This window comes from Erithacus rubecula, assembly GCF_903797595.1.
Source record: "Erithacus rubecula genome assembly, chromosome: 20".
Lineage (NCBI taxonomy): Eukaryota > Metazoa > Chordata > Aves > Passeriformes > Muscicapidae > Erithacus > Erithacus rubecula.
The window spans coordinates 4,273,070-4,286,005 of NC_136672.1; the positions used below are offsets into that span (position 1 = coordinate 4,273,070).

The 12,936-nt window shown below is 43.8% G+C and overlaps 1 protein-coding gene across 2 annotated transcripts in view; it reads right to left on the reverse strand.

Moving 5' to 3' along the window:
- Nucleotides 1-1,332: 1,332 nt before the first annotated feature.
- Nucleotides 1,333-12,936, reverse strand: part of SEC14L1 (SEC14 like lipid binding 1) — a 38,509-nt gene continuing 26,905 nt past the window's right edge. For both annotated transcript variants that reach the window (XM_079323362.1, XM_079323363.1), the window contains exons 7-16: nt 12,582-12,691; nt 11,667-11,856; nt 8,591-8,679; nt 7,787-7,857; nt 6,182-6,353; nt 5,698-5,832; nt 3,975-4,109; nt 3,250-3,501; nt 2,092-2,270; nt 1,333-1,588 (exon numbers count right to left, since the gene is read on the reverse strand). In XM_079323362.1, the coding sequence (XP_079179488.1) occupies nt 1,483-1,588; nt 2,092-2,270; nt 3,250-3,501; nt 3,975-4,109; nt 5,698-5,832; nt 6,182-6,353; nt 7,787-7,857; nt 8,591-8,679; nt 11,667-11,856; nt 12,582-12,691 (1,439 nt within the window). In that variant the 3' untranslated portion in view covers nt 1,333-1,482. The remainder of the gene's footprint in view (nt 1,589-2,091; nt 2,271-3,249; nt 3,502-3,974; nt 4,110-5,697; nt 5,833-6,181; nt 6,354-7,786; nt 7,858-8,590; nt 8,680-11,666; nt 11,857-12,581; nt 12,692-12,936) is intronic.

Genomic DNA, 12,936 nt, shown 5'->3' on the forward strand with positions numbered 1-12,936 from the left:
TCACACTGAGCTTTCCTCAGGCAGGGGATCCACAATCTCTAGTGAGTTTTGCTTTCCAAGTGCAACACTAAGCTCTTCCACCACCTACCCAAGCCAGACCCGACCCCACTTCCCAGCAGGGACAGCATCAGCACAGAAGCTCTTGTGCCTGCATGGACATTTTAGCTCTACAAAGGGCAAGGAAAGGTCAAGAAGGGTCTAACTGTGCAAATCCTGCTGCATTTCAGACCAAAATCTTCTCTGCCCCACTGCCAGTGTGTCTGACAGTTCAGTCCATGGAGCCTTTTGCTGTGCACAGAGAGGGCTTGAGAAGGAAGAACATCTGAACAGAGTTCAGCAAGGGTGAAACGAGGGCCTGGCAAACAGGCACAGAATCCCAAATGGCAGATCACCTCTGGCAGTGGCAGTAGTGAAAATGGTGAAGAAAATCCTCAGAGGATCTTCTCCTGTATCACTCAGGGAAGATCCCTGTGCTCCCAGCCCACACAAAGGCTGACCAGAACTGAGGTGCTCTATTTGTGCCAGGCACAGGGAAGGACAGGAGGCCCCAGGGAGGCAGAAGTGCTCAGGAAGGATGGAAGCCACCACTCCTCCAGATTGGTTAAAGAAGCAAGCTGAAGCTCTGCATAAATTCCTGAAAATAAGAGAATCTTTTGCTTGGAATTTGCTTGGAATGCACTAAGGAAGCAGAGTGAAGCTCCAGCACAGAGCTGGGGACAAAAGCTCTGAGCAGCTCTGGATGAGCCCAGTGTGACACAGTGACAGAGAGCCTGCTCTCTGCCTCTCTCTCCACAGTGCTCCACACACAAATCCAAGGAAAGAACAAATTGCTTTAACCCAGCAAAACCCAGAGCTCAAATTCCCCAGAAATGTGCTCCTACAAAAGGTATATTCAGTGTTACAGCCTGGCCACAGCTCTGTGGGCATGCTTTGAAAAAAATGGACTCACAAAGTCAAGTATCCAGCAACTGCTGTCCTTTGTCTTGGACATAATTAGTGGCAACAGGAGAACAGTTTGCAGCACTGGAAGATCACAGGGGATTTCTTAGGATGGCAAGGAATGTCCTGACAGGAGACTTGCAGTTGATCTCTAATGCACTATGGAGCATTTTTGGTAGGGTTTTTCTTTTTTGCTTTTCAACATCTACACAGTTAAAAAAAGAATCATTCTTAACTGATGCACTGGTTGTTTTTCCTTTTCAGTAAGAGCCCTTGTGTTCAGTTAGGATTTGTGCAAGCACACTTGCAAAAATATTTATGGCTGAGTTAGGAAAAAGGGTTAAAGTTAAGAGACAAGCTGTTGGATCTAACAAAGACCAAAACCACTAAGTGTAAAATTCAAACAGCTACTTTACTATCTATAAAAGGCTTTTTGGGGTGGGGTTTTTTGCACAATTGCCAGTTGAATATGCTGTATTGCAGTCAGCTGCCATGGGCGAGGGTCCAGCCATCACATCCATTTGCTTTTCAGCTGTTGTTGCACTACCTGGAAATCATGGAGCTGGAATGGGACTGGCTGGAGGAAGTGGTGGCAGCACTGAGCTGGGAAAATCCACTGTGGCTTGATTCAAGGCTGGTCATAGATCCCCTGCAGAAAAAAAAAAAAAAAAAAAAAAAAAAAGAAGAAAGCGGTTTTAAGCTTCAGAACACACAAAGACTTTGATTTCTGCTGTGTATATATACTGTATTTGCACACTGAATAAAAAGCAAGTAACAGCTTTGGTGCAGATACTCAAAATTCTGCTTTACCACATAAAGTAATGAGGACACTGCACCCCTTTCAAAATACAGATGCTGTTCAAAGAGACAGATTGAATTTCAGTCAAGTTTATCCACTGGCAGAAAATGAAATTCAACAACTGGAATTTGAATTGCACTCCCTTCTGCAGGACAGCCCACCACGCCCAGCAGAGCCAAGTGACCTGTGATATTACCACCAGATAACTAATTAACCTCTTTTATACATTAATTACCCTCAGAGCAACTTTTCAAGGCCCTCAGAATTTACTTGTATTTAAGTGAAGTTGCCATTGACTTGATCATCCAAAACATCAGAAATGTTTGACACTGGCTGCCTTTGGCCAGACATACCTGAAATCTTCAGATCCTATCACTTCTGTATAGTACATCACTTTACATTTGTGAGAGGACACCTGTAGAGATGCCAGCACATCATCCACACGAGGCAGGTTGGTTGTAGCACAGGCAGGCATGCTGTGGAATTTCCACTGTAAAATGTAGAAGCCAGGCCACCTGGTCACGTGAGAACCCTGCAAGCAGACACAACAAAAAACAAAAATTAATTTGGTTAACAGAGATTTGTAGGCTTGACATTTATTTTTCAAGCTTAGAGGAAGTGCCTACATGCCCAGGATTTTTGCCCAATGCCAGTATTTCAGCTCCTCAGCCAAATGGCAGTGCTGGGAAATTCTCCCCACACAACATTTTTATCAAATCTGGGATGGAACACCAGCAGCTCCTCCAGCTTTTCCACAGTGTCGAGGGGTTAGGATTTAATATGCTGAAAGGACAAGTTCTGCTTTAAAACAATATTAATTTTTCCATTTATTTTCATTCACATCTGTCCTTTGAGACCATGATAAGAGCAGTCAAGTCATCTGCCTCACAGTTCAAGAGGTCACTGCCCATACTTCCTTTTAATATTTCCATCTTGGTGACTTTAGGAGCTGTTTGACTCATTTCAAGTCAACAGGAACAGCAGTGGCAGCATGTGACTATAAACATACTGCATGTTAGAAAAACTTGAAATTAAAGGGCAAGTTGTAAATGGTATAAAAAAAACCTTCAGGAGCTTTGGCTACCAGCAGCTCTTAGACTGCCCATTAGAGGGCAAACAAGCAGAAGCTCAGACTTGATTTCCAGCCTTCTCTTATTACTGAGGACAGGCACTGTGGTATTCCTCAAACACAGACTATTTGCTGCAGAACATAACTGCCAGAATTACAGCACAAAGCATGCTTTGTTACTTTCTGGATGTGCATTTTAGGTGGCCTCCCCATCTTCCTTGCTGATCCATCTCAGACTAGTGGACTGATGCAACTTTCCCTCCCAGCAGATCCCACATAAATCCCATCCCTGCTCCCTGCAGCACACCCAGGAACAGCAGCTGAAATGCTGGCCAAAAGCAGCAGGCAGCCCAGCAGTGAGTCACCACTCAGTGTCAGTGCTGTGAGTAAGAACAGGCAGCCTGGGCTCCATCTGCCCCCACAGAGGCTCTGGCTGCCTCACCTGCACACTCTCCCCTTCTTTGCAGATCAGGGGAGACTCCACCATGCTGTAGTCACGTCCCAGCTGCCAGACTTTGTCTATCAACTGGACATTGTTGCCACCAGGAGATGTAATACTGTGAGCTCCCAGAGAGTCCTTTTTGGGAGGCTGTGGGGCTCTTTTGGAATGGAAGATGTTAAAAACAATGTCGCCCTTGCACACGTCAAAATCCCATGTGATCACTGACGATGCGTCCACGATCTGGATCAGAACCTGAGACAGGAAAGGCACATTAGACAACAGCAATTTGCACAGTCAAGGCAAACTCCTACAGAAAAAGAAGACAAAGAACAGAGCTTTTTTGTTGCTGGGCTTAGTTTCTACTATTAAAAAGGCTTTTTAATAGTCAAAAAAATGCATTGTAGATTCAAATTCCCCCTGATGGTGTGTATATTTTAACACATAACTTTGAAAAGCTTTCAAGCAGCTTCTGAGAATTTTGCTTGCTTTACTTAGAAGGAGAGGGCTTTGAATAGAATGAAAACCAGTGATATCTCTAAATGGCAACAAAATAACAGGAGGAACAGTCACAAACTTCAGCCACTAAAGCATCACTGTGCACCAGCTCCAAAAGATGGAAGCACAGGAATTAAATAAACAAGTAATAAATTATTTCCAGATCAAGAGACCAAGTTCAGAGCAGAGGGCTGAGATAAAATGAAAGCAATGGGCAGCTGGAGCTGTACCTCATGTGGAGCTCCTTTGAAGACACTTGCAGACTGGTAGATTGTTTCAGTCCAAAGCTTGATGTCTTCATTTTCCAACTCTTCTGCTGTCCGGTAGAGGGACTTGGGAACCAGCCCACCCTCTGGTACTTCACACTAAAACAAAAAAACATTAAAAATTATCAAATGATCTCCTGCGACCATCCCATCATGCTCTCTGCCTTCCAGCTTCAGAAACAAATGTTGAGCAGTACTCTGGAGAAGGGAACAATCTGACAATAACTTTATAGCTTGTACATGATACATATGTAATTCTTTTCACAATGATCTGGGTGAGGTGTTTGCAGAACTGCACACCAGGGGAACAGATCTGGTACACACCCAACAGTCAGCACCCCAGAAAGGGACTGTGCAAAGGTTGTGATTATCATTTACAGCACTTTACACTGAAGAAAGATGGGAGACACTTCAGAATCCTGAGGGAAGTGACTATAGTGACTAAGTCTGACAAATAATGCTACAGAGACCTGAAAGAATGGGGTTAAAAAATTTAAGAATGGATAGTGGGGAGATACAGAAAGTTTCCAAGCAGGTAAAAGGACACTGCAGCCAGGAAAGTCAACAGTTTTGAAGTTACATCTGTCTGACAGCTCGGTACTAGAAGTGATTACACAATTTCCCTAAGCAAACTTCTGTTTTAAGAAGCCTGTAGCAATGAAGTTGACAACAGGTTCCACAGAAGTGTCTGGGGAAGTGGAAGTGTTTGGTAACTGAATTACAATAGAGAATTGAAAAGATCTCAGAGAAGTCATTTTTGTTCAAATACCCAGAAGAAAACTGCCACTGCCTGTAACTGGCAGGAAGTATTGTAGCAATTTGCTTTCTGGTAACATTCACTTTTGCTTATTTAAGCAGTGGATTTTGCCAGCTCTAAGCTCCAAATTAGATAAAACTGAAAGCTACTGCTGCAACAAAAACCAGCCCACTGGAGATAAACACATGCTCTATTCCAACAAACTGAACTGCACTTCATTATCATTTGAGACTCTATGGGAACTGACACAGAGGAACTTTCAAGAATGGTACATAAATTAATCTAGAGAGTGCACAGGGGCTGAAAACACACCCAGCCTGTGTTGTCAAAAGCATTATAGGTGAAACAAACCTTACACTAGCAGTGAGATGTTAAAGTGCCAGATCCAACTGACCCCAAGGTCCAGGCAGGAAACAGCTATCAAGGCATGTGACAAGGGACTGAGAAATAGCAGTACCCTGCAGTAAAAGCACTTTTCTGGTTTGCTGGGGGTAACTGCACATTCTTTGTGGGAGGACTGGGCTGTCTGCTGAGCCCCCTTAGCAGATGTGCCACATGTTCCTTGGGCTCCTCATGGGATCAGTTTTTAGGTGACACAGGCTCTCTGATCAGCTGATAGTGACAGCTCTTGCTCAGAGCTCTGCTACCATGTTTGCCTGAACTTTCCAGGGAACAGACCATGGCTTGTAGCTGTGCTTGGCTGTTTTGATAAGGTATTTGATACTCATCCAACAGCACCATTGTACTGGTCTTTTTAAAGTGGATCCAGAAAACAGCACTGAGCCTGGAATCCTACACCATAGCCCCACCTCCAAACTACACCAGGAATCCCTCTGTGCTTACAGACTTCTTTGTTAGGAGGAGAGGAAAAATAACAATTGAAAAAAAAAATAAAAATAACTTGCTATATGGAATATTTTATATTCTTACCATGCACTCCCCACCGAGGAAATCAGGGATAATTTCTTTATCAATGTAATCCAGCAGTCCCCCAGGACCCTGGTAGTCATTTCCAGCATAAATAAGGAATTTCTTTCTAGTGTTGTCATCAATGAATGGACTAACCTACAAAGAAAGAAAAACAGAACAGATCAGGCTCTCACATTTTTCTCAAGTCAATTTACATTGTTTTAAAGTCCATTTTGACAGAATCAGTTTTGATCACACTGAGTGTTACCATCCTAGTTATGCAAAGTCCACACCACAAAGAAGCCAAATTAATCAAATGTGTAATAGGTGGTGTTTTTCAATCCACTCCAGGAATCCTATATAAAGGACCTATATTAAATATAGTATGCATTATATTATGAAATGCTTCCAAATGACAACATTTGCTGCACATTCAGCCTGATCTCTGAAGTGCTTTAACAAACTGAGAGAACTGAGGGACACCTTGGATTACACACACACATACCAGTGTCCAGAGAACTGGGAATACTCGAGGTGCTCTTAGGATAAGCAGACGACCCAAGGTCTCAGGGTAATTAGCTTCAACCACCTCAATGATTCTCAGTAAGGCCTTGACACCAGGTCTCCATAAATGCCTCATGTTCAAGCCTTCCAGATCTACTAGACAGGTCCAAGAGCTGAATTTGAGAGAGATAAAAAGAAAAATCTCAGTAATATCAAAATTCTCCTTGTTTATGCAAGTGCCCAACACATTGAAATGTGGAGAGTTTAAAGGATGTGCAGTGATCACTCTGCACACTCCCTCACAGATATTTTAGATTCCAGATAAAAGTTCAGTTCATATGAAGCCAAAAAACAAATCCTGTCAACAGCCAGCCCAAACATTAAACCATTGCTTTTACTGGGAGATCAATTAAGTGGCCACACTGCTGCTCTGAAGCAATTTAACATTCACACTGCAGATTTCCTACTAACACAGAGCACAGTGGTGCCAATACACATCAAAGCTAATTCTGTTGTCAGATCTCAGGGAAGGAAGCTTTTTCTATAGGAAGAGATATGTTCTTAATACTAACAACTGAGCTGCAGCATGTGTTTCAGTTTCTTTCCAAGTTCAGGTCTTGCCCTGGGCAGGAATTCAAGATTTACAGCTGTGCTGCACCAGCCAGCAGCCATTACATTATGCATAAGGCTTCTATGAAACACCAAACCCTTCTTTGTTTCACTTTAAATGTTTAATATGCAGCTCTTTAGGATTATGGCTCCAAATGAAGATCCAGCAGGCAGCACCACTCAGCTGTTAAACACACAAGGCCCCTCCCCTGGATTTGACCTCCCTCAGAGAGCTGGGGCAGCAAGGTCTGTCCCAGGGAAAGGATAAGCAGGCACACCCCACATCCCTGGACCTCACAGATTACAGGAGGGAGGCAAAAACTGGACAGACTCCAAGAAACATGGCATCTTATCAGGGCTGGTTCTGCCTTCATTCCACCTCCTTAAATCCATTTTGCAATTACCACTTTCACAAGTGACCCCCTACAACAACAAAGATGGACTAGCAAACCACTTTTGACTGAATTTCATGACATGAAGTCATGCCAGAACCTGGAGAAGCAGATCCCAGGTTTCACAGGAGCCTCATGGCCTCGCCTTGGATCAACAGCTGAGTAGCCACACATCATAAATGGAGAATACAAACCAGAACTGAGAGTAATGAGCCTTGGAGTGGACTATGGATGAACAAGTGACATGGAAGCCACACCTTAAACTACTGGAAATGTTACTCATGATACTATCACAGCCTGATTGTTTGACAGCCTGCACCAATGCCCAGTGCCTGTAAAATTCCCCCCTCAGATTTGGGAGTTAGGCTGCACTGCTCTGCAGATATCCAGCAGCAGAAGGGAGAAGAAGATAAACAGCCCCAATAGAACCACTATGAGCACAAGAGCAAGGCTGCTGGGCAGGTGCTGTGTGTCCCTCAGGCTTCCTTAATTAACTGTGTGATTGTACCTGCATGTGAGACACAGCCCACCTCTGCTTGTTCCACTGCCTGACACTCCCCCCACACACCATTAAAAGTAGTTCATTCCCACATAGCAGACTTTACCTTATTGGCCTGCCAAATACTTTTGTATTCTCCTCACATCGTCTCAGCCCTTCTTCATTTATTGAAAGAACCTGCACAAGAAAGAGTGGGGTTTAGAAAAGACACTCTCAAACTCAGTAGGTGGGATAAAGAAAATATGTTTATATTCAAAGACTAATTAAAACTACAAGATTAAACCAGCAGAAACTATTCCCCCGTCCAAGAATGAACTAGAAATCACTACAATTACCCTTAATTACTCAGAAATTAAAGCCCCTTTAGAAATCACAGAAAGTAACCTTGAAACAGAATTAGGGCAAGCAAACAAAAGCTAGTATCTGCTTGGAAATGCCATTAGAAGAGAAAAATAAAATCCAGTTCCTGTTCTTAATAGTCACTATGGCTACCCCTATCATTACTAGGAGTCACAAAAAGTTAGTGCAAATCTGGAATTCTGCCAGCTTTCTGCTTGGAAATAACAGTCTGAGTGATGCCTTTAGGGAAGGCAGAACTACAGGCAAGCACTCCTTCTTTAAAAATGCATGATTCTTCTCCTTGGAGTACAGGTGTGACAAAATCCTGAGTGTGGCATTTTCTCTTCTGTACAAGAGTGAGATGCCCTGCACAAGTGCAGAAGAATCTGTGCAAATGCCAATCAATAACCACGGGAGCTGCCAGAACTCCACTTTTCCATCAGCCTGCAGAACCAGGAACAGCTGCCAGACTTATTCCAACCAAAAAGCGTTGGCCTGAGAGCCCGGCAGAAGGCGTGTGGCGCAGGGGCAGCGGGGATTTGCACATGAAAAGGCGCAGTTGAACACTCACGTAGCGCAGCAGCGCCTCCTCCCCCAGCGCTCGCACCAGCCCCTTGGTGTCCATCTGGCCCAGCCTCAGCACGTACAGCGGCCGCCCGTCTGCACAGAGAAAAAACAGCAACAGACACTGAGAGCTGCTTCCAGGGGATCCCGCTGGACACAAACTGATAAACCTCCTCTGCAAGAGGAAGAATCAAGAGCAGCTGCAACATAAACATCATCGGGTGCAGCCACGCCGACAGATTATCTGTCAATGAGCTGCAAAATGGAGATATCCTGATTCAGAAATAGCTCCCTGACCTTCGTGGAAAGTTCAAAGGACTTTGAGCACATCAGTACACTCCAGACAAAGTATACACAATTAATGACACAGACTATTCTTAGCTCCCAGGACGGCTCAGGTACACCAATGAACTGAAGCTTTTCCTGTAACTGCAGAGCTGCAAGGAAGGCTGTGAGGCTTTTATCACATGTGATGCAAGAGTGCTCTGGAGAGTTTACAGCAACCTTTCTGGAAAAATAGCCATTCCTGACATGTGGGAATTAATGAAACCAAGTGTTAACCCATAGCCTGCCCTCTGCAGAGTTTGCTGGAGGGAGCCACACTCCAGCTCTGTCACTGCACACTGTGCAGAACTGGCACACAGCCCTGCTTATGCAGGTTAAGCCTGGTGAGAACAGACTCTGCTCCAGAGATCAGCCTCAGATGGACCCTCTGCATTAGAGCCCTGCATTTCCACAGTCAGCCTCACACTGGGGCAGCCTGACACTGGCAGGATACTCAGGCATTAAGGTGAATTACTGTGTTGGCTGAAATTGAGAATCAAAGTTTGCATTTCTGGCTCTTAGTTGTACAAAATGATGCACTTGTTAAGCTTTGTTTCATCTATTCTAACACACAGGCTAAACAATCACTAGCTTATAAAAGTGAATATGTTAGCATACAATATAAAAAAGAAGCTTTCCACATAAAAATCTCCCTCAAGTCTTGTTGTCTGTGCAGCCTCACTCCCCTCCAACAGCTGTAAGAGAGGTTATCAAATTGTCATTAAGTACTTTGGGACACAAGGAGAGAAACTGCAAAAAACACACTATTAATAAAACCAACAAACAACCAAAACTGCAGAGACAAGGCAAGTTATTTATTTGGCAAAGACACTGCCCCCATGGAAGTTCACAGTGTTTAATGTTTTATCAGGTGGACTAAAAGAAAATGTTATTTTAACATCAGCACATGGTTATCTTGGAATGTACTGTTTAGCTTTGAGACACTAAACAAAAACTGCTATTAAGCTTTATAGTAGGTCTCCCTCCCTCCATCCCTCCCAGACAGAGATGCCTCCAAACCCAAACTAACAGATCAGTAACCCTGGTCCATCCAAATGACACATGAAGGAGAGTCTCAGCTGACAGTGCTTTGTTATCACTGTACAATTTATATTCCATTAGAGCTTTGTGGTTTTAAAAAGACATTAGATTGAAGCACTGCTGTCAAAATAAAAGCCATTCAGATGTACAGAAATCTGTGCTAATTGCAAGCCAAAATAATAACTTCTTTTCTTAAGCACTGATAGTTCATTGTAGACAATGTGCTCCATTATCACTGCTGCCTTTGCTGTAGCACTAAAAGCCACACAGCATCCAGCCAGCTTAAGTTTGGCACATTTAGCATATGTAGGAGGAAAGGAGCAATACTAGAAAAGAGGATTTTAAAAAAGAATCTACCACTGTAAAGTTTTAAATTATAGAGAACTGCTCAGTTCTGAAATAGTGTTTCCATTATTGACAAAGCCATGCTTTACTTGTGGGCATGCTGCAGGAGAGATCAAAGGAACTGCAGGGGAAGGGAGGGGGCATGAAGTTCACCACAAGACTGCAGAACTTCTCAGAAGAACATTAAACAAGCCTTTGATGCATTCTGCACCTTTCTGCTCACTGGCAGGACCCAGTTGTGTGCTATTGACAGAGGAAGTCTTTGCAAAGGACAGACAAGGAACAGGCTGAAAGGGAGAACTTATTAACAGGTCTTTTTCCCTACAATCTTTACAAGCACATTCTCATTTTCCATTTTCTCAGTTTGAGGTCTGCCAAACCCAGAGCAGCAGGGAAGAGTCATTCAAGCCCTGTGATTAAACTTCTGCTTCGTCCTCCCTGTCTCCTGGCCAGTACTGCTGACAGCATCCTGCCCTGTTTCACATGCTGCTTGAAAAAGGAAGAGCTGAGCAGAAACAATGGTGCCTGGTGGGAAAAGACTCAATCAGAGCACAGATCGCTCACAGTAAGAGATCATTTCCTTATCTAAAGAGCCCAGCTTGCCTCAAGCCACAAATTCCAATGTGTTTCATTTCTGTGTATGTATTAGCAATGAGATCAGTGCAGGATAAAGCAGAGGGACAGGGGAGTGTGTCAGCCTGTGGCTCACTGTACAAAGGGAATTCAGCCAAAGCTGTTTCTCTTCTTAAACAAACCTGCTCTATTTGATGTTTTTGCAACATTCCACTTCTCATCATTAGGCTGATTGTAATGCCAAATAAATATTCATTTATGCCATCAGCAGATTTATGCAACATCAGAAATAAATTGATTACAAAGATATACTTATTTACAAACACCTTTTAATCACTGAAAGAGCACACTCAGCATTTGCCTAACACCCTTCTAAGCATCTCAGAGCACTATGGAAGTGCAATTAATCACCTTTTCTAAGCTCCTGGCAAAGCAGATTTAAGTATGTCAGTATTAGTCAGAAAGACTCTGATCCAGGACTCTGCCTCCAGCAGCTAAGGCTGGCAAAGACACTGGAACAGGCTGCCCAGAGAAGCTGTGGATGCCCCTGGAAGTGCTCAAGGCCAGGTTGGACAGGACTCTGAGCAACCTGGTCTAATGGAAGGTGTCCCTGCCCATGGCAGGGAGATGCAACAAGATTATTTAAAATTCCATATCAACCCAAAACATCCTATCAATTTAAGTGTCTTCAGTACATAAAAACTGAGAAGTTCTAACCAGCCACCTCTAGCTAACAGAGGAACAACCATCACCTTTGATCCAAAAGGCTGTTCAATACATATTTTGTACTGAAACCATACCTTTGTCATGGTGATGCCAGCCTCCTGCATAGTAATCCTGGAGCACTTGGGGAGGATTCCAGGTGTCCAGAATATAATCCACCTGGTGCTGCTTCCTCCACGTCAGGGACTGGCAAAGGATCTCTCTTGCTTTGTCGATGTTGAAGTCCCGGGCACGCAGGAATCTTAAAATGTGTTCATCCTTTGGGATCTATTAACAAAACCAAACCCAATTTTGTATTCAAGGTTTGGAACAAGTACAGAAACCCAAACAATAGAAGCTGATAAATGTGCAGCCCTGCACCAATGCAATGTGTAACACTGGGAGTTATTCAAGAAAATCAGCCTTTGTTCGAAACAAAACCATGAGCCCTGTCAGGCACTGCAGCTACCTTCAAAAGGGATATAAAAATTTCATAACTCTAATGTAATCATTTCCACCTGTATGACCATATCAAGCCAGTCCAATTCAAATAAATCAGGACAGAACACAGACTGTGTTTTATTGTTAAGTTAGAGGAAGCTGAGACACACATGCAAATCACAAGGCACTGGAAAAGCCCCACCCTTGCTATCAGTGCTCCACTGCTACCAGTGTTTCAGTATGTGAGACTATGATGTTTAGCCAAAACAAACAAATATAAAAACAAGGTCACTGTAGAAACCAGGAAGACTTATAAAACTGATAAAACTGTTGGCATTCCCCTGTGGCAGTTTAACTGACAGTCTGAGAGGCTTTCATGCTAATTTTTGAAGCACTTCAGCTGCAAAGTCAGCTGGACAGTCACAATGAACTCCTCTTATTGCCACTGCTTAAATGTAGGATCATGGAGGGCCACTTAGCAGAAAGAGTCAGCCCCAGGGGGTGTGGCAGGACGTCTCCTCAGGCCCATGCTGTGTGTCACACACCCTGAGCAGGGACACCCCAGAACTCACTTTGCCTTTGTGCGTTTCCTGGAGCCACTGCCGCAGGCGGATCAGGCAGCTCTCCTGCATCGGGGTCAGGTCCCCCAGGTACCTCTTGATGTAGTCTGCATCCAGCTTATCTAAAAAAGAGATCACAGGTGATCATAGTGCTCCTGATCTGACCCAGCCAAGCACCAAGTGATCTGATTTGCTGCTGTCTCAAAGTGGCTGCTGTGTTCAGCGCAGTCAGAACTGAATGAAGCTCCTTTGAATCAATGAAAAGATGGCCAAAGCAACAAACACAGTCATCTTCATGAGGAAGATAAAATTCTTCTGCAGCAGAAGGAGCAGAAGCAGACATTTGTAAAAGCATTCTGCCAGTATA